This window comes from Anopheles maculipalpis, chromosome 2RL (assembly GCF_943734695.1).
Source record: "Anopheles maculipalpis chromosome 2RL, idAnoMacuDA_375_x, whole genome shotgun sequence".
In the NCBI taxonomy this organism is placed as follows: domain Eukaryota; kingdom Metazoa; phylum Arthropoda; class Insecta; order Diptera; family Culicidae; genus Anopheles; species Anopheles maculipalpis.
In genome coordinates this window covers 74,519,780-74,540,375 of record NC_064871.1, presented here as the reverse complement: position 1 = coordinate 74,540,375, position 20,596 = coordinate 74,519,780, and the positions used below count along the sequence as shown (strand labels likewise).

General features: G+C 43.1%; 1 protein-coding gene across 1 annotated transcript in view; it reads right to left on the bottom strand.

The window, feature by feature from the left end:
- Positions 1-5,248: 5,248 nt before the first annotated feature.
- LOC126568784 (roundabout homolog 2) overlaps positions 5,249-20,596 on the bottom strand; it is a 35,848-nt gene continuing 20,500 nt past the window's right edge. The window contains exons 4-12 of the mRNA XM_050225412.1: positions 20,355-20,538; positions 19,104-19,373; positions 18,022-18,299; positions 17,695-17,926; positions 7,757-7,839; positions 6,983-7,402; positions 5,794-6,849; positions 5,559-5,721; positions 5,249-5,475 (exon numbers count right to left, since the gene is read on the bottom strand). Of these exons, the coding sequence (XP_050081369.1) occupies positions 5,300-5,475; positions 5,559-5,721; positions 5,794-6,849; positions 6,983-7,402; positions 7,757-7,839; positions 17,695-17,926; positions 18,022-18,299; positions 19,104-19,373; positions 20,355-20,538 (2,862 nt within the window). The 3' untranslated portion in view covers positions 5,249-5,299. The remainder of the gene's footprint in view (positions 5,476-5,558; positions 5,722-5,793; positions 6,850-6,982; positions 7,403-7,756; positions 7,840-17,694; positions 17,927-18,021; positions 18,300-19,103; positions 19,374-20,354; positions 20,539-20,596) is intronic.

The following is a 20,596-nucleotide window of genomic DNA, read 5'->3' as shown; positions in this document are numbered from 1 at the left end:
TGGGACGATTCTTGGCACGAATCACACGTGGGTTCAAGTGGCAGACACTAGACGACCGATTCGTATGCGTTCTCTTTGTTTCTAAATTATGTTTGCGAAACGTGAACGATGGCGTAACTTGCCCGGAGAAGGTAGACAGCATCTTCAATACCAAGGAAGGAACCTAATCATGGAATCTCATGGCTGCCGAAAGGAAGCATCGTTTATCATTCTTTTAGGAGCATTTTTGTTGTTGTTCTATTCTTTTTTTTCCCTCCCTCTCGTTAGGGTCCTTGGTCGTACTTTTCTTACTCAAAATCATGCTGGAAATGCTTATTTGTTGCAAAAAAAAAAGGAAAAGGTTCTAAGTCCAGTTCGAACTTATTCGTTCGTGGTACAATCATCATCTTTTGTCTTTGCGCTGGTTTCGTGCCGAACTAAATGATTCGTTTGCCGTTTGGTAGAGAAGGATTTACGCCTTCTAGAAGGACGCTAGTGGACACCAGTAGGCGAATGTAATCTTGAAGTTCTTTGTTCACCGAAATGGACTTGCCAAAGTGTAGCGATAGTTGGACTGTTCGGATTGAGATAGATTAGAGAGCCGAATTCGGACAGAAAAGGGTCGAAAATGCGTGTCACTGTGCTCAACGAGCTTAACAAGATATTATCCTACATTCGGATGGAAAGGATACTCTACTTCAGTGTTAAAGGTTTATTTGCCAACATGTAACTCGGAAAGGCTTGACAGTACAATGTTTAAAACAGGTGCCAAATCCTGAAACATTTCGGGTTGTACAAAATATTTGTAAATATCGTTGTGACTAGTTGAAGTTGACTATATCTCTCTAAGTATATAAATTTACTAATAAATAAAACTAGAATGCCATTAAGTACCATTTAGTTAATTGTTAATTAAAGATGAAGATTATTTCTTCTATCGCACTTCGTTCATTTCGCTGACTGTAGCTGGATTACTTACTGCAGCCTATTGCCACTAGTAGCGTTACATTTCACTGGAAAAATCAATAGTCAACCTTCTTGTAGTGTGTATAACGATGTGCTAAAGGTATTAACATTAACATGTAATTGCTACCATCCCCAGTATTTACTCAATTACGACTCATCGCTGACAATGTGTCCACACTAGGAACATCGCCCGAATCGACAAACTTCAGCATACAATTAATTGTTTTCCCGTCGTTAGGTCACACCAGAAATGCGATTGATAGTCAGCAGAAAACATTACGAAATTGTTTCCTAACCTATTCGACACACACACACACACACAAACTGTCCGAGATTCTAACCGCACGACATCTATCTTCCCAGCGCATCACTTCCATATTCATGAAGCGCGTTCCTTTCAGGCGGGAAACCCAGGAAATCCAGGCAAAAAGGGAAGAAAAACATGCCTCTCCGGCAGCAGGATGAATTGATTTATATCGAAAACTGTCGCCAACCGGACTGCGGCAAGCGGCATCCCGCGGATAAGTGATGTGATGTATACATTTATTTGTCTTTGGAATTAGTTCTAATTTGTTCGCACATCGTTGACGCGGGCGTGACGGTATCATACGTAAGACAGGAACTGATTATATTTTGAGCAGAAAATGGGATGCTTCTTAGGATGATATGTTGAAACACCGTCTTCCAAATGGGATGAAATATTTTTGAATATTTTTCATCAAATTAAGGCATTGTTTTATGCAAGAAAAGATTGACAATATTATGATATGAAGCATATTTTTTTACAGAAGACAAAAAACCTCCTAGCGAAAGAGCTTCCAACAAGAGTTTAAAACTAAACAGCTTAAAACATCTGCTAACACAATATTATGCTACTTAAACTTCAAACTCGCCACTCGACATTTAAAGTGTATGCTAATGCTGTCCAAGAGTACACGAAAAAGAATCTCTCAACCACGAGATCGTCTTGACTAAATTATGCATTCACGTTCAAAAAGCTCTTACGGCACGGAGTCTCGCTTATGCTTCCTTCTTAAATGGTCATCGTTTTACATTTCTTTTTGGTACTCGAAGTGACTTTCCGTTGCCGACGTTGAAGACACCAAGTCATGAAATTAAAGAAAACTAGCAAGAAACTTGACCTGATGTAGAACTGTGGCGAGTTCTAAGCGATTACACTTAGAAATCGAAAAGAAATTCCTGGTCAATGCAGATGTCCTGCTAGAGTCAGATATTTGTTGAACCTCGTTAATAAACCAAGCAAGAGAAATTACCTTAAATGGGTTTATTTATTCAAGAAAAACTTGGACAGCGAAAATGTGGGAGGCCGACAGCCTAACGTTTAAAGCCTCTCTTGAAAGAAGAATTATCTGCAATAAGATCTTCTTTCAAGAGCTCTACCCCTAAAAGCAAGGCTTCAATTTCTTTATTGGTCAAATAAGAGAACTCTCTTCTAGATTTCTAGGATCGCCTGGACGATCGATTCCGCCCATATGCTGAAGTTCTAATTGTGTCAACCCCAATCAAAGCTCTGTGCGCGAGGCTTCATTACACATGCAGGACGATCTTGACAGTGTGTCTGATAAGCACTGAACCCTTTTCAGAGAGCCGAGAAGGAAAAATAAAAATCTTTCAAAAATATTTCTATGAATATCTTAGTCATCTGATGCTTCTATAGCATTGCTAAGTTGTAGTGAATTTCGGATTTTGAACCAGAGAGGACAACATCCACAACCGAGGTCACCCGGGATAAGGTGCACTTAAGGTGAGTAAGAAGGAAATGTCTACCCTCCATAAAGCTAAGTATAAGTTTAATTGTAAAGCTGGACATAATACTAGATTTTGAGGAGTACGGGCTGGCCATGGAAAATAAAAATAAAAATATTGCCATCTGTCGGGACTACAAGGTTATGGTCCTACAACAGTCCCACCGTAGAACCTCGGGCTTCAAATCCCATTTGTGCCGTTCCACCGGAGTTTCTCAAAGACCTAATTGTCCAAATACGTTATTATTACTAAGTGTCGTAAGCCATTCGATGGCCGGTGCGACCTTGGTAAGTTTAGCCAATACAAAGAAGAGGTTCAGTTTGTGTTACTTGCTCCATTGATTTGTTCCAGTCCCATGTCTTGTTCCATGAATTCTGGAACGTTGAATTTGAATTCATATCGCGATCATAATTTGTTTTTGAACACGTTTTTTGTAAAGTCTGAACAAACGATAGGCATTTGTTCGATTCTCTGCATCAAAACTTGTGCGACTAAAAATACTAAAACATGCTTCCTAAGCGAGTGTGAGAATTTTGTTGGGAATCAATCTAACCTTTTATCTACCATCCTTCAGCAGAGCTAGAGACAAATTGTAATAAAAATTCCGTTTGAATAACATATTTTTCCAAAACGCAAGCAATTAATCTTCTTGTTTATGCTTTGCCCCACTAACTGGTGACTTGTGGTTCATGTTCGTGAAACAACTTATCATATCGTGAAGCATTTAAATAATGGTTGTTCTGGCAAGAGACATAAAAAGAATTGTGTCACACGCCCACATGAAGTTTGATTTCATTTTGAAAATAGTCTTTCAACGGTAGTTATCGGTATTGGTTCAACGAAAACTACTCTAGAATTTATTTCTCTCCCTTGAACGCAATGACATGTTGCTCAAAATAAAACATCATTATTTAGCTATATTTTCACGAAATGTAATTAAATATGTAATTCAACGCCACTTCACGCGGCACAAAATTATATGATCAATTTCAATTAAATAGCCGGGCAATTAGTTAACGTTGCAAATTCGAAATTGTGAAAAATTACCCATTAAACAAATTGCCGCAATGTGTGTCGAAAAAGATGGGACACCCGAATGGGATAATAATCAAAAGCGGACCACAGCATGACCTCAATTGGCATTTGCAAAGCCAAAAAAAAAAAAGGCAAGAAACGAAGTAATAAAAAATAAACAAAACGAAACAAATCCGACACATATGGTGTGTCACACATGTTCACTTTGTTTAACACCATGCATCGCTACCATTTGGCATATTTACGGGCCAGGTTTTTGGTCCGGAACATGTTTTAAACAATTTTGCGGTTGTTTAGAGCGGCGGTCGGAAAGCCATTAAATAGCCATGTTTATCGTGTGCGAGCCCGCACACACTTTTTCTGTGTGTGCGAGAACAGGGTAAATACGGTTGGAACTGGTTGAAGCTGTGGAAAATTCAATTTCATTGTAAAAATTTGCTGTGGAAAATTCATTGTAATATCCTACTAAATTGAGCTTTAAAGTCTGCTTAATTGGATGGAGCACTCCTACTCGGCATAGATAATCACGATTGATCTCTTTGCTGTTTAATTTGTAATTAAACATTGAAAGTGTCCAATTATCGTGTGCTGGGAAAATTACATCCTAGCCAATAGATAAATGTTACACATAAATACATACCTGAGGATCAATTTTATCACGCGTGATTTCGGACGTTAACACGTTTCAAGAACGTCGATAATAATCGGCTCGTTTTGTGCACTGATGTGGGTTTTTTCATAGAAAAAATATAGCTTGTATTCATCACTACCATCTGAATCTACGATGACTTTCTCGCACAGAGTCTACTAATGGCGAAAAACATACGCCACGGGTTGTGATAAACGTTAAATTTGGTCTTTTTGGACCAAACAGAGCAAGAGCTGCACAAATGAGACAACACAGCTGCCCAAAGCTCTACATAGCTTTTGATGGATGTGTGAGCTTCTTCTTCCGCTGGAAACATACTCCTTTTCCCCCACAGCTTTATTTGCTGGTCGAACCGCCCCAGAACCAACAGAGCCAATGCCATAATCCGGAGAAGTTCTACATTGCACGATAATCCTACCGGAAGCGAATGGAAAAATAAGAAACAAAATTGGCGATCAAATTAGCATGTACTGCCATTTTGCACCCAAGCATTTGCAAACTTACCATGAAGGATCTTTTATCGTTTCGGCCGCCCGGGTCGCGCAGATGACCCACTTGGAAGCGAGTAGCGTCCGTCGAACGCAAACTTTCTACAAACATCTCTAGTTCATCTTCGCCCGAACCGTGTTCCGTGTACCAATTTACACTGCGCCGCTCACACTACCGCCACTACTCTACGGCTGTGATGGCCACCAAGATTTGGCGCGAGCACACACGGCAAAGGACACTACCGTCAATGATTTTATCACGATGACGATAACAACGGTAGGTGCCGGGGGTGTGTGCGTGTAATGGTGTGTGGTTGGTGGTTTCGTGAGTTTCGTTTGTTAGTTTTTTGTTGTTGTATTGTGATGGTGCTGGTGGTATTTGGACCGCCTACCAACCAAAGCGCGGTTCCAGCCCTCACTTGTACCCGCTAGTTCGCCGCGAGCAGTAGCTGGATGTTTGCGAACTGTTCATCGTACCGACCAGCTCGGACGGATAGACATGATTGAGATGATGATTGATATCCAGCGGTTGCGGGATTGGAGGTGGATGCTCCGGAGGCGGTGGCAGATAGTCAACCCAGTTGGGAGGAACTGTGAAGCATTTGGGGGGGAAAAAAAACGAAGATTAAACACAATGCGCCACAGTTGTTGGTGATGCCTCCCAAAAACCTTACCGTTGTTTGGGTTGATTGGGCGCGGATAGCCGTAGAACGATCTGAAGCTGGACGAAGTCGACGAGAACGTATCGTGACCCTGATAGCCCAGATCACCATTATCGCTCCTCGGAATGCCATTGATGATCATCGTTGTAGCGTACGGGGTAGGACTCTCCGGTGACTGGAAACGAAATGCCCTCCCATCCGTTAGACATGGTGCGCAGGTTAAATACCCTCAACTATTCAAACTCACCTTACGATTGTAGAATGACGTCAGTCCGCGAGGATCAACCTCCGCATAGTCCGTGCCCCCATCGGGTAATGGATACGTGTGGTGCGTTTGACTACCCTCCAGCAGCTTTATCGAGCTGAGCCCGGAATCTTTATCCGTATCACACGTCCGCCAGCCACGATCGATCCAAATGCCACCATCTTTGTGCGACATGCTGAGATTCGCTATGTCGCCCCGGCGTGCACCGAGCGTCGGCACGGTGACAACCGGTTTGCCCAGGCTCTGGCGTCGGCGGAACAGCACCACACCGCCCGCGATCGTTACGATCAGTACGACCAGCAGCGAAAATACCACCAGCATCATAAACCACGTTTCGTGCAGGAAACCGTTCGCGTGCGGCTGATGCTGCGGATGGCGCCGATCGTCATAGTCGCTGAACAGATGGTTGTGGTTGTTGTGCACACCCTGCGGTACGATCACGAACGAGGGATCCATCACGAGGTACAGCGGTTTGGAGAACGGGCCCATGCCGAGCCGATTGAACATGGCCACGCGAATCGTGTAGCTCGAGCCGGTGGTCAGGTTGTTCAGCATGACCGAGGTGGTCGTCGAGTTGAGCGTCATCTGAGCTAACAGCTTCGAGGCGTTGTTGCCCGACTTTACCTGAATTTTGTACCCCACCACGGCACCGTGCTGGTGTTCGCGCACCGGTGGACTCCACCGTACCCAACCTGCGGTTAGGTTCAGCATTCCAGCCTGTATGTTCGTCGGTGGTCCCGTCGGCATGTCCTCCAGCGTGCGTACAATACGCGCGTTGCTTGGCTGGCCTTCGAGATTCTTAAAGTACGGTGTCAGGAAGAACTCGTACCGGGTGTACTTGTTCAGATTCGTAATGATGTGGCTCTCCGTTTCACTGTTCGGGATCGGTAGCATGCTGTACCGCTGCACATCACTGTCCAGATCGCGATAGCGCACATAGAACCCTTCGATGTACTCCTCCGAACCACCGATCTGCAGCTGCCACTCGAGCCGCACAGATGTTGACGTTAGCGCTATGATATCGATCAGCTCCAGGATCTGCAAACAGCGCACAAAGCGCACACCAATGCATCCCACCCAAGCAACCAAGAACAAGGAATATGTGACAATCAAAATTATCTCATCTAAACCATCGGACGCGCCCTTAGACGGGAACGTGGACGAAACCTACCTTGCCGCTCAGCACCATACGTGCCGTATCCATCTCCTCCGGTATGGTGACACGATCATCCGACGATAGCGTGCGGATCAGTGTCGAAAGGGGCGACGGAGCCGAGAAGCCCATACCATTTTCGGCACGCACCGAGAAGATGTATCCGGTTTCCGGTGACAGACCCGTCACCGTGGCCGTATTGCCCGCGATCTGCCGCATCGCAACCTTCCAGCCCGTGTCCATTTCCCGATCGTCCGTGCTGTGGTACTCGATCGTGTAGCTGGCGATCGCGTTCGTGCGCAGCTTGTCCTGCCCACGGGCCCATATGAGCGTAACGTTCGTGTTGGTAATGTTCGCTGCCTTCGGTTGTCCCGGGGCGGACGGTAACAGCTCGGGATTGAATATCTGTTGCGATTGTGGCGGAAGATTGCTATCGACCTGCGGGCGGAACGAAATGTGGGAAAATGGACACCCGAGAGGTGGGTTAGGTCATGAGCATGTAATGCATTATGGAAAGAAGTTTTCTTTTACGATCGTTACAGGTAAGCGCGACATATGACATGCTTTATGATAGGTTCTTTGCGAATTTTGAGCAAACGGCAGTAGAACGGCAGTCTGTGGTGTTAAGTAAAGAATTTGTACGCCTAAAGCTATGCAAATTGTAAATGCCACGAGTATTGCATTGCTTTGCATTGCGAACAAATGACAACTTCGTAGAGGGAAGTATTAAATTTACTTAACTAACAAGCTGTAAAATTTAGTTGAAAGGCAGTAGTAAAATGAAACACTTACACTCAGATACGCTGACCAGGAGTATTCATGATCATCTAGCTTCACGGAGCATCGGTACCAACCACTGTCGTCCGTTTGAAGGTCTGGAAAGAAATACATAAAAATGAAATAACAGTTAGGGATTAAAATTTAGGTGTTATTTTACTTTAGGTTTAGCTTTAACATCATTAATTTATACTCAACAGATATAAGTAAAAATTAACCTCAAAGTTGCAGCTTGATAGACTTATGAAGCATTTTACTATCTTGTTTGCGACAGATGTCTCGTTTACGATCAAACTCTAGGACTCGTTATTGAGCGCATGTTGCTAGTTAAAGTTCCATATTCAGTACGTCTTACATAAGACTAGTTTTGGGGAAACAAAGCCTAAATGAGATTCAAATCTTTGAACCCAAATCCTAATTGGGATTCAAATCTCAGAATTCTTATTCGAGCCCTGAATGTTATGATCACAGCTTCTACTAAAGGTTTTTTTTTTGCGTGAGCGATAACCGATCACAGAAATTTCCACATTCCCTTTGCTTTCCATGTTTATTTCTTCAGCCATCTCACATCCAATTCCATTGAAGTAAGCTTGAGAAAACTAATCGTACAGAATCTCATTCGAATCCCAACTGGATCCGAATCCTAATCGAATCCTTATCCCAATCGAATCTGAATCCACATCGAATCTGAATTCTAATCGATTCCGAATCTCAATCGATTCCAAATCGATCGCAAATCGCAAATAAATCCCACCGAATTGAACCTGTTAATTATGTAGAATGCAATCCGATCCAAATCCATTCTGTCTAGGGATTGAATTTTCCGTATCTTCTGAGTCCCGAATCTCAGCTGCCGAAATGCTGGAGTGATCAAGACATGGTGCATAGCTATTGCATGATAAAATTCCTAAACACAAAAAGAAAATAAATAGGAATCCAAATTTTTAACTCTTTTTCTACAAGGTTTCGGTTTTGGTAAGCAATCAAAATCCTTCACTAGTAGATGCACAACCGGTGTACTGTCTGCTCGATCTCCCCCAAAATGTCACAACTTGCGCATTCAGCTACACTTTATTTACTTACTACTATTTTTGGGTTCCTCCAAGGACCCGATTCTTGCCACATTTAGCACCCTTCACTCATTCCCAACTGTAGCATTAAGCACCACTCTAGTCGTCACCGCATCAGCTGTCATAGCGGATGTCTTAAAACCGCACAGTGTGCATAAGTACAATGCAAAGAAGCTCACTCAGCAGACCACCATCAATCCGATGGTATCGATTTGGGTAGCAAAACGGTAGCACCAAAAAACCCCAGCATAGATGTCAAGCATTTGAAGGCTTCTGTACGGGGCCGGCCGGAAAGTTGGACACTTCTCGAGCACACTTAATGGTGGATGCGAATTAAGCCATCGCACGGCTGTGTGTGAAGTGTGTTGCCATTTTAAGTACGTGCTCCTTTTTAAGTATAACCATGCGGTTGTTAAACTTCTTAGGAATATTTTTTTTTCTGCTTCTCCTTAGTCATCTACCGTGTGTACCAATCGAAGATCAATTTTTCCTTCTTGAAAGCCCATTAATAATGGGTCGGCCTTTTATGGTCCAAAAATGTTATTTCGGTTTTTTCTCTCTCTTTCTCGGAGGGCCAATGCGGTAAAGAGGTCAATAATTAGATATGGCACATCGGAACGCGCGCAACGGTGGTGATTCGTGTCAGCGAAAAGACTTTATTGAGGGTTTCGCAAGCAGTTTCCATACTTTCGGTATGGCAGTACCACTAATTGTCCACTTCTTCCGTTTACTGTCAGTGCTGGAGGCGAACATGATCGGGCACGAGTACGGGGAACCGGTGGCGATGGTAATGACAAGGATGTGATAGAAGAGATGGTAATGCGTTTTGGTAGTAACCCTTTCAGAGCTCTGTGTGTGTGTGTGAGTGTTTTGAAATTGGAAGCTTAATGAGGCTCTTAGACGAAGGATGCTCGGATTTAATTCGGGTTGGAACTCAATGTGATAACTTGCCTAATGGAGGGTTCATCTCGGTGACATTATTACTTGTCATTAAAGTATCTTCTTACTTCGCTATCCTCGAGCTTAAGTAGATAAACGGTTTCGAAGGAGTTAATTTCGTTTCTTTTTTTTGTGAAGCAGTACCGACGAAAGTTTGTTTTTGTGCCTGGCAAGCTACAAATTTCTACACTGTCCTTCATCACATGCTTTGGAACACTGGTTGGTAAAGTTCTTTGTTGTTAGTGTCAATTCTAGTTTGCTGTGCTTCCCCAAACTTGAACGGTATGTAGCAGCATGCTGCAGAACCATGATTCGTCGAATGTATGGAGAAACAAAATGGAAATGATTGTACCTGATGTAAACACAAAACCTTCCTGCCATACAAACACATTTTAGGAGGACAAAACCCACGTCTGGTACATATTGTATGTAGCGTTACGTTTTCGAAACATGCTTTCACTAATGAAAGGTACTAGCGATGGTCGCTTTTCACCTCGTTCCATATTAGGTGGCGTTCTATGTTTTGGGTCGATTCTCTGTCGTTCCTTTAGTCCACTCGCCCAGGTACGATACTTGTACGTTCTATATACATGTACACCTATTTTTTTGCAGAAGCATCAAAAAGTTTTTGCCTCTTTCAAGGATATGCTTTACGGATCGTAAAGATACACTCTTTATCCATTCCAAAAGCTACGGCCAGGTGGTGATGGTGGTGTTGAAAACAAAAACTACACTCACCACGCTGCTCCATTTGTACGCTCCTGCTCTCCCTTGGGAAATGTTGGGCTGATGTGTACCTTAGTCAGGATTTTAGTACTCTACAACAAATGCTAGCCAGTTGCGAGGGTTGGAAGGGAACGTTTTAAAAAGCTGGCTGGTAGAGTTGGAGGAAGACCGAACAAAGAAAACTTTGCCCAACAAGACCCAACGAAAGCGTTGTACTTTACACTTGCTTATGGGTAGTACACACAAACACATACGATTTTGCAGCGGTTCATGCAAAGCGGCCGCTTTTTCACTGTTAGGTACGCCCCATGAAACTTTAAACGCCTTAAAGAAAGAGCAGCTTTGGCTGTTAAATGTAGTGTTTGAGGTTCTTTTGTAAGACGTTTGGGTAGTAATGTTTTTGGCAGTTCCTAAGCTGGTCTCTTAGTATTGACACATAATATGCTGCTGCTGGTTCTGAAGTTCTGAGAAATGTAGCTTAAATTTTACAAATAATTTTGCCACCCAATCGCGAGTAGCCTCATGCCTATTAGCTAACAAACTGGCCATGCCTGTCTTGACAATAAATGTTTACATTTCTTCGGCTTTTCTTAAACATTCGCGATCATTTGTTAAGTCGTCTTTAGTATTGGATAAGTTTCTTAGACAGGTTGAATAAGGTTTTTTAAAATGACTAAAATTATGACTGAAAAATGCTCTGCTGAGGTCAGTAAATGAGAAAGTTACAGGTGTAAAGAATTTTTTTTCATCTCATTTTGTTTACATTCTGATGGCAGTAGTATGGCTACGAATCTCCAATAGGGGAATAAGCGATGGCCTGTTGGACGTTGTGTCAAATATTTAGGCGTGCTTATTGATACGAGGCTGTCTTTCGAAGATCAGCTCGAACATGTCGTGGCTAGGAGCAACCAATTGTTAAGTTTGGTTATAAATAGAACGCAGGAGTTCCATGATACACTCTGCCCCAAGTCGCTATGCTGCTCCCTGGTTCTATCGCTGATGGAGTGGACGAGCACAGTGTGGTGGCCTTCCACGAACCGATCCTTGGCACGGCCTTCATTTTTGAACTCTTCAACGGTTTCGTCGATTGACCAACGTTCCTCTCGTCGGTGGACTTACAAGTGCCAGCAAGGTCCCTCCTGTCCTGGACAATGCTCTCAGTTACGGAGCCCCGGACCACATTTGGCTCGCTTGACTCTCTAGCTCGCATGTGTTATCTCCTCAACTCGTTTGATCCGGAAATTTTAGTGTCCGAAGTGAATCTGTGAGACTCGAGAGTGAATTTGTATGTTGTGCGTTAAACTGTACGCCAAATTTTTGTAAACTTCATGCCACCGACCAAACCGAGAGGGATTGTCAGTCCGTCGGTTTTATTTAAATAAATAACACATACACAACGATAACGAAGACCAACGTATCCTGAATATTCTTCAGCAGGTTAGATTAGTGTTGGCAGATTCGAGATTCGGAAGATTCTGAGATTCAATCCTTAAAATGATTCAAATCGTATTGGATGCTTGACAGATTCTATGCGATAGGAATTCGAATTTGATTGAAATTCGGATTCAATTGGGATTCTTTCTGGATTCGATTAGAATTCTGATACAATTGGGATTCGAATGAGATCAGAATTCTCTAGCTTATTTGCATAGCCATAAGCAATAAACAGCAGATAAAATGCAATGGAAATCGTTATAGATTTTTTATGATCATAATGCATTTAGTTGAAAACAAATTGATAAAAAAAGCCTTTTCTAATTGGTGAAACACTGGCTGGTCGTTTTGCTTCAAAAAGCCCTTTTAAAGGCCAACACACAAAAATATATTTCATTGGACAACTCTCAACAAAAGGGTAGACCTGCCATCAGTATTGCTTTGCAAAGAAAGTCCCATATAAAGTCATAATGTGCTCAAGATGCTAAGATTCTTTTCAGACTCACCTTTGAAAGGAACCATAAATGGCAAAGAAAAGTGCCATTTCCCATTTCCTACCTGTAGCGTATCGCGCCGTGATAGAAAAAAAAAATGGGAAAACGCGCCGTGCACCCAAACCACAACCTTTGAAAAGGGAAATGATATTCTTTAAGAAACGCCACGAACGTGTGCGATTTCACGCACGTCTACCGATCGAACCACGACACGCCTTATCATCGAAGGCATTTGCATTTTCAACAAGAACACCAGCGGAAGTCATTGACGGTGGAACGGCCTTTATTCTAATAAAAGTTATTCAATCCACACTCCTCCTCCGAAAGTGCGGGCGTTCGATGCTTTTAAAGAGCCGATTCTTAACGTGTTTTTTGTGGAGGGGGGTTGCGCGTACTCCCCTTTTTGGCTGGAGTCCGCCCTTCGATTGCGTAAAGCTCAGCAGGAAACTCACTCAATGATAGTTTTGGATTTTCTTCAGTTTTTTTTTTCGGTGAGCAGGTGAGAGAGCACTTGAGCTCGAACGAAACGCATCATGCTCGATTGGTTCTTTTGCCGATCCGCCGACAAAGTTAGTACGTGCCGTGAATATGGGTAAAAGTTTTAGAAACCGGAAATTTATACGTAAAATTTATGGCTTTCCCGCTACGAGTTTGATACTGCAAGTGGAAGTTGAGATTATGTTGCTCGTGTTTTAGAACAATTTAAAAAGATTTTTTTTAGTTTAAAGCTTCTAATGCGAGGCAGGGCAAAAGTTTTTCGATTCTTGGAAAAGCTTTAAATGTTATGAAAATTGTTGATAATTATTGTGAAGTTTTTGCAAGCAAATTAAAACAAAAACAGGATGATGTCAAAAATAAAACCTCGCACCACATATCTGTGCTGTAAGCATAACTTCGCTCATAAATCATCCAGTCGATAAAAGTTTATCAATTTTCCAAAGTAGCATCCACTCGGGGAGTGAAATGTTTAACAAAAAAAAAAAAAAGCAACCCACCAAAACAAACAGCAACGCACGCTGAAGCGCTTGAGACACCCGCGTTACACGCAAACAGGCACCGGCCAACACAAGGAATATATGAGAGGTTCAAGGATCAAATTGGAAAACTTTTTTGATGAACCTTTTCATTTGCTGTTTGCATCGGCGACGCCCTGCGCCGCCGCTTCGTGTGGTACCGAGCGCTGTGATGAGCACCCGAGTGAAGCACCCTTTTTAGGCACCACGGATCGCACTGGTATCGCAACGTCCCGTCAATCGAGACACCGAGAGGCTGAAAAGCCCATCCGCTCTCAAACTCAAGGGCTTGCGGTTGCAAGCGAACGGACGGAAAACACAAACAGCAAAATTAAACATCACATATGTGAGGCTGTTATGCATTCCTGCGGGTCGATATGGTTGTGCACGTAAGCGGAGCTGCAAAAAAATGAAACGCTTCTCAATTTTCAAAGGGAAGTTTTGATTTTTCGTTTTAATTTTTGTGGAGTTTAATGTTACTAAAAGTTAGGGTTTATAACGCAAACAAATTAAACAAATAAAGCGTATTAAAATTTGTATTTCTGTGTTTCAAATTTATACTCTGAACGCTACATTCGGAACAAATTCTATGCTTGTGACTAATCTAATGAACTATGCCACTAGCATTAGGCACGAGTGGGACAAGATGAACCACTAATTGAATCATTGACAGTACAAAAGCTCAATCAACTTTCGAGCATCATTAGCTTATCGCTCTATCGGATCCTGATTTGCTTTATTTTTTTGTGCGCTCACTCGCTCTCTCTATATCACAAATCGTATTTCCAGCTCTATTGTATCGTATTGTACACGTTTCACACTCCAATCCATGGCAAGGGCAGCAAACATGGGGAAACTCTTCTGAACAGCCCTCTTCAATACGTAGCATAAGATGAAGCACTGTAGTGATTTGTCTGTCTTCTGTCTCTACGGCCAAACGAGCTAACGCGCACTATGGGGCAGCATAGAACAGTAAATGTTTACAAAATTAAAAAAAAAAATAGCTTTCTTTAACTGTATGGTATAAATTATTTACAAAGGAAATTTTATTTTGTGAGGAAAATGCAACAAAAAAAACCTGGCAAGGAACCCAAGCTTACAGTCAAGATCATCGATGTTACACTCATTTTGGCTCACAGGTCGGATTGCAAGCGAAACCCTTTTTTGCGGGCTACATGGCAAATTTCGTAGTTACGGAAGAACAAATTTAGACTATCTTTAATGTGTATAAATATTATATAAACAGGTTGAACGGGTTGTGGTATACTTGAAACAAGAACCAAAATAAAGAAATTATGAAACACGCAAGTCAAATTCATGCTCGAATTCCCTGAAAGTATGTCAAGTCATTCCTTTCGTGATATGCTAATATTTTAACAATTTGCTATTAAAACTCGTTGAATAAATCCATTATTTTAAACTTTAGCTTTCCTTTACGATTAATGAATTTGAGTGTTTCATTATTTGTAGTTTAAAAGGTATCCTAATATGAAATTAAAAAATAAATAAAAATTGAATGGACTTACGCCAGCTTCAGCTTTTTAATTTTCTCCAACTGATATAGAAATAAAATAAGTTAATTGAATTTATAGTTCAATTGATAAATAGGGAGAAATTTTTCGATACGAGGCAACTGTGTTGTTTCTGCTTAACCAATCCCACTTTAACATGCGAAACACAAAATACGCAATGTAGTGAAACTTTCAACGTCCACGCCTTATCTCACTGTGCAGTGCTTTCTTCGCTTTCGGTTAGCCTTATGGCGGTCTGGCGGTGTACCACACCAAACAAGAAACGAGAAAAAGATCATTTACATAATGACATTTAATTGAAAAGCCCTCTTTTCCTGGCGGGCAACAGGCTAGTTATTCTGACCCGTTCGGGAACCATCGACGTGGAGCTGTCTTCTACCCTGCCGGGTTCAAAGGATCACACACTTCACTCAACCACACTTTCGCTCGGCATGTGTCCGGTGTTGGGGTAGTCTTTGTTACGAGACAGTTCTCTATCGTTTTGACCCAACGACGATGTACAAGACGCATCACGACACTTGGGTAAAAAGGTGCACCGTGACAGCACCGTTAAACACAGCTGGACTGTCAAAAATGAGGCGCTAACATCATCTTCGTATGGGGAGTTTTATGGTGTGGAAGAAAAGGAAAAGAACACGTGCAACTAGCCAGATGACTCGCTATGATGCCTGAATGCAAACGCTGGTGTGGAATGTGTCTAAGATATTGACCCGCGTTGTAGTTGCACAAAACATTACTGATTACAAAGGCGTATCTGGCACCAGGCTGGAGAATATGGCACTCTGCCTCGACATCTGCCATACCTGGCAGGGAAGATGTGTGTTTTATGACGGTCTAAGTACGGCACTATTTACCGGCAACGAGAGATGAAGATTTCCTTAATGCTCGCACCGAAAGATGGGCATGAAGATATGGATCCCCCCCCCATGGAGAGTTGCTGCAATCTGCTGATAAGCTTGCTGAGTACTGCCTTTCAACGAAGCCTTGAAATGGGATGCTGATGCCGTTTATCGTTTCCCCGCGGTGGAAATCATTTCATGCAAAAATAAAAACTTATTCAACCCCTCACTCGCTGAGCACTCGTCCAACTTCACTCGGATGTTGATTGATGATGCACAAGCTGCATGGATACGGACAGCACGCCGGCACGAAGTTCGCATGCGCTGACTCGCGGGGCTAATGCTCGTCTGGATCTCTTTATGCCTTAAGCTTATCCAGAATAGCGTCCAGCATTCAGGATTTTATTGAGTTGAGAATATTTGCACGAAAAAAAAAAACGCAAACACAGCTTAAGAACTAAACTGTGTAAAGATTCAATCAATCATGTGCCCGCCAGGGATGAAAACGAGACGTGAAAAGTATATCTTTTCCTCGCGCTGTGTATGCCCAGATGGAGATGGGTTTGCCGACTTATCGGTTCAGGGCTTTGACAAGGGGAAGTAGATCTTTACATGGTTGAGTAATGAAACCGGATATCCTCACTTCACGCTACCCTCTGTCAAAAACCACCGTACGAAACCTTCGTCGAACCTCGAACCTCAAGATTTCTATTATTCTAGCTCATTTAAACGAAGCAAAACAACGACTGTGCACTCGTCAATAATTAAACGTCCGAGAAGGCGACTCACACTGCACTGCACGAGCAGTTATGCTGGTTTGCACTCCATCCAGTTGGTTTAACCACCCGTACGCATCTTGCTGCCACACAGCACAGCTGCACAAACTCTTTAAATAATCGATGAGACGCAAGTGATCGCACTGACGCGAAGAAGGCCTCTTTTCCCCTCTTCCCATATGTTCCAAAACACCAGATTGCACTTTTCACAAGGGTTTGCCATGTGATTGCAGTACCACGTCAAAGTCAGTCTTATTAAGGAAGCAATCCCCGGGACGCTAGTAGTACGGAGACTGGGTACGGTGGCCATTCTTGCAAGTCGTACCCCTCATCTCATTACCGATAGTGCGCGCACACAAAGGGAAGGCGAAATCGCACATTGCTGCTGCTCACGGTTGATTGTTAATGCATCAATTAAATCGTTCAATAGAATGCGTTTGCAGTTGGGTTTTAAATTGGGTATTAGAGGACTATTAAGACTCTCGGCAGCAAACTGGAATGGAGGATGTTATATATCCTTTCGTTTCCATGGGTTTTAAGTCGAGCACAATGCTACATTCACTCACGCTCTTATCATCATTGTTACGCTTCTTTTCATCGCTATGGTAAAAGCATTAGCTAGTGATTAGAGCTCGCAGATGGGACCAACACGGTAGTTATCCATTTCAAATAGATACGTATTGAATTACACAATGCCCGACCATCTACTTGGGGCGATATTTTACTTGCATCAAATACAGTGATGGTCGTTAAAGTAATTCCATTTAAATATTGAATTCTGCTAGCATTTAAAGTATACTAATATTTGATCCATAGTATGTGTTTCCGTGTTTCAATAATATTATATAAAATTATGATCGAAACTGGTTGTTTAATTACCGATGAGGAGCAGTGTCGGCTCTACCACCATCCTAAGGATGGTTTAAAATGGGCAATAAATGAAAGGAAAGCTTTAGTTCCTTTAAGCATGCTGATTAAGTTATTGTAGTAAGGTAATCATGATCACTTACAACTCTAAAAAATTCTATTATTATGTTAGAATTTTTAAACCACTGCCCCATCGAACTGAACACGTACAGGGGTACGTATAATCCTATTTGAATGGTTTATCACAACTTCACTCCACTTACCGTCAATCCTGAGTGATCCACCGGAAAGAATTTTGAAGCGTTTTCCGGCCCCGGTGAGAAGATTGATACCGTCCCGTTGCCAACGGGGCGCCGACGATGGTGGATCGTACAGCGAACCTCCGAACGATGAACTGCGGCACGGCAAAGTAGCCTTCGTTCCGCTCGGGAGACTTTGATTCGACGGTACCTGCAGCAGCAGTGGCGGTGGAATACTGTCTATTGGAGAAGTCACCTAAGAAACCGGGAACGAACACCGAAATCGTTTTAGAACAGAACCGCAAAATAATCACTTTGACGGGCGGGCTCGTAAAAGCTAGCAAAGCTAACCTGCAAATATACCCGACTCGTAACGGATCCGGCCACGCTGAGTGCCGAGCAGACGAAGTACCCATCATCCTCACGCTGCACACCGCGAATCTGAAGCGAACCCTGCCCAGACACGTGCATATTGCCGTAGCTGTTGTTGGGGAACATCAGCGTTTGGGAGCCTTCGCGCGTCCAAAACACCGACGGCAGTGGACTACCACCGGCGGAACATTTGAACGTCACCACACCGTTTACGGTGACTTTTTGATCTTGTGGCCGCACTATGAACACTGGTGGTGCTGTGGAGTTGAAGGAAGAAAAGCAAACGAAAAAAAAGGACAAAGGATTAGAATGGAGTTTAGCGTTTTTTTTTTGGCGCCAAGTTGCTCATGGAGTTTAATAGCGTTCTGCAGGCACCAAACAAACAGTAATTCAAATGACTAGGAATTGGAGTTTAGGAAAACCTTTTCGAATGCTCATAAAGCGGGAACATGGAAGGTCCTTCCATCGAAGTACAAGTGCGAAACAGACGCTACCGCAGATATGTGCTGTTGCCACTGTTTTTACGACTGTTTTCAGCAAAACCTAGTGACACACAGCGCTGCAAACACCCACGGGAGCAGCCAGAAGTTGACGGCAGGGTGCCAAAACCGCCGCCATAAAACGCGTCGCAATCGTCGAACGCGCGTTAGGCAAGCTCGAGGAAGAAATAAACAGAAGCAGCAAACAGAAATGATGTGAAGTGATGTGATGCCCAAAACTGGCCACCACCAAATAAAATGACGCCTCCATGAACTTCTGCATCGGCAGACAGCGGGGTTGTTGTTAAAATCTGATTTCCAATTCGAACGGTCATAAAATCCATCGCTGCTTTGTGGCTATGGGCGGCTTTAAGCCTAAATGATGTGTTATGATACAATCGTCTGGCTGAGATTTGGTGAAATCGTTTGCCGAACCGAGTGTGTGTGTGTGTGTGTGTGTGTATAGAAACTTTAATACCAGGTTTTATCGGACCAAGATAGCGATTAGCCGTACTCTTCCAAATGTCATTCACATTGCATTAATTAGCCATCGCACATCACACTTTACACGCTGATACTCACTGTTAACGACTAGGTTGGCCCGGGCACTGATCACACCGACCGAATTCCGTGCCTCACAGATGTACTGACCGTGGTCATCCGCGGTCACATTGCGTATAATAAGACTCCGGTCCTCTTCCGATATTTCCGCCCGTCCGACCGGTATGTCACCGTTCTGCTTTGTCCACAGTATCTGCGGTGCCGGATCGCCACCGACCGCACACTGGAACTGTACCCGGTGACCCTCGAGAACGGTCGTATCATCCGGTTCGGCCACAAAGTACGGTTTCACTGTGGGAAAGGGTGTGCAGAGAAGAATGGGGGAAAATAAAACGGAAATGTTGTAAATCATACATCGGCAGATCTGAGGGCGACAGGGCTGATTAAAAGCGACATAAATTATGTCCCAAAGTGGGGGCCCGCTAAAATTAGATCCAATCAGCATTACAACGCGCAGGGGAAAGGGTTGCAAGACCATCGGCGGTTTGTTGTTATTAAGAAAGTTTGATCATTTTTCATTCTTCCGCGTGTTTTTTTTTCTCCTTATTTCTAAGCGATATTTATCACCTCGCTCGCTAGGTGAAGATGTATAAAACAAGCTTTCTAACTGCATGGCCGTGTGTGAAACAACGCCAATGCCGCGAATGTGTGATTTGAACGAATAATTTAATTTGTTATGCAAATGGTTTGAAGCAATTCAAGCTCGAACGATAATCCACTTCTCAATCGGTCTAACGATGATGGACCGGTTTGCTGGAGCAAGAAGCGCATAATGACTCCTTTTTACTACAGACATTAATCACAAGCGGTTGGGCCAACAAACAGTGGGCATCTACAGCTTATAGTCTTGGATAAAAAATTAAAGAATAGTATTTTAAAAATAGTTGTTTCGACGCCGAAGAACATCAAAAATCTTTAAAGATCTGAAGGAGTCATAGGGACTCTACGAATAAAGTTTTGATCTTTTCAGCTAAATTTTGCCCAACAATGCGCTATGCCTTAAGGAGTTATAGAGGCTGGAACAATTTTTTGAAATCTTTTTTGCTATATCTTGCCCATCAATGCCCAATGTGCCCCCAAAAAAGGGAAAAACTGTGTTGGAAAAAGGGTTCCCGAAGGCAGCAACAAAAAACAAGGCATATTGATCTTCGTTTCAATAGCCGAAAGCGACCGCACTTTTTGAAAAAGTGTTGCCTCCGTAAATCATCACACCAACAAACACCTCGGGTCCGCCAAGCAAAACGGTCCACACCGCTACCCTTTCGCTCTTACCCTGGACGGTTAATTTGGCGAGTCCACTTTCCCTCGAGCCAACCATGTTCTGGGCGATGCACTGGTAACGCCCTTCGTCCGTCGGTCGAACATCGCTGATCAGAAGGTTCCCACTGTCAACGATCCGTATCCGGGCCAGCTCCTTCGATGGTCGATAATCGTCCAGCTCCAGAAAGCCGTCATTCTGCAATGGTAGAGGAGAAAGATATATAAAAACACCGAAAAGGTTCCGAGCGACCATG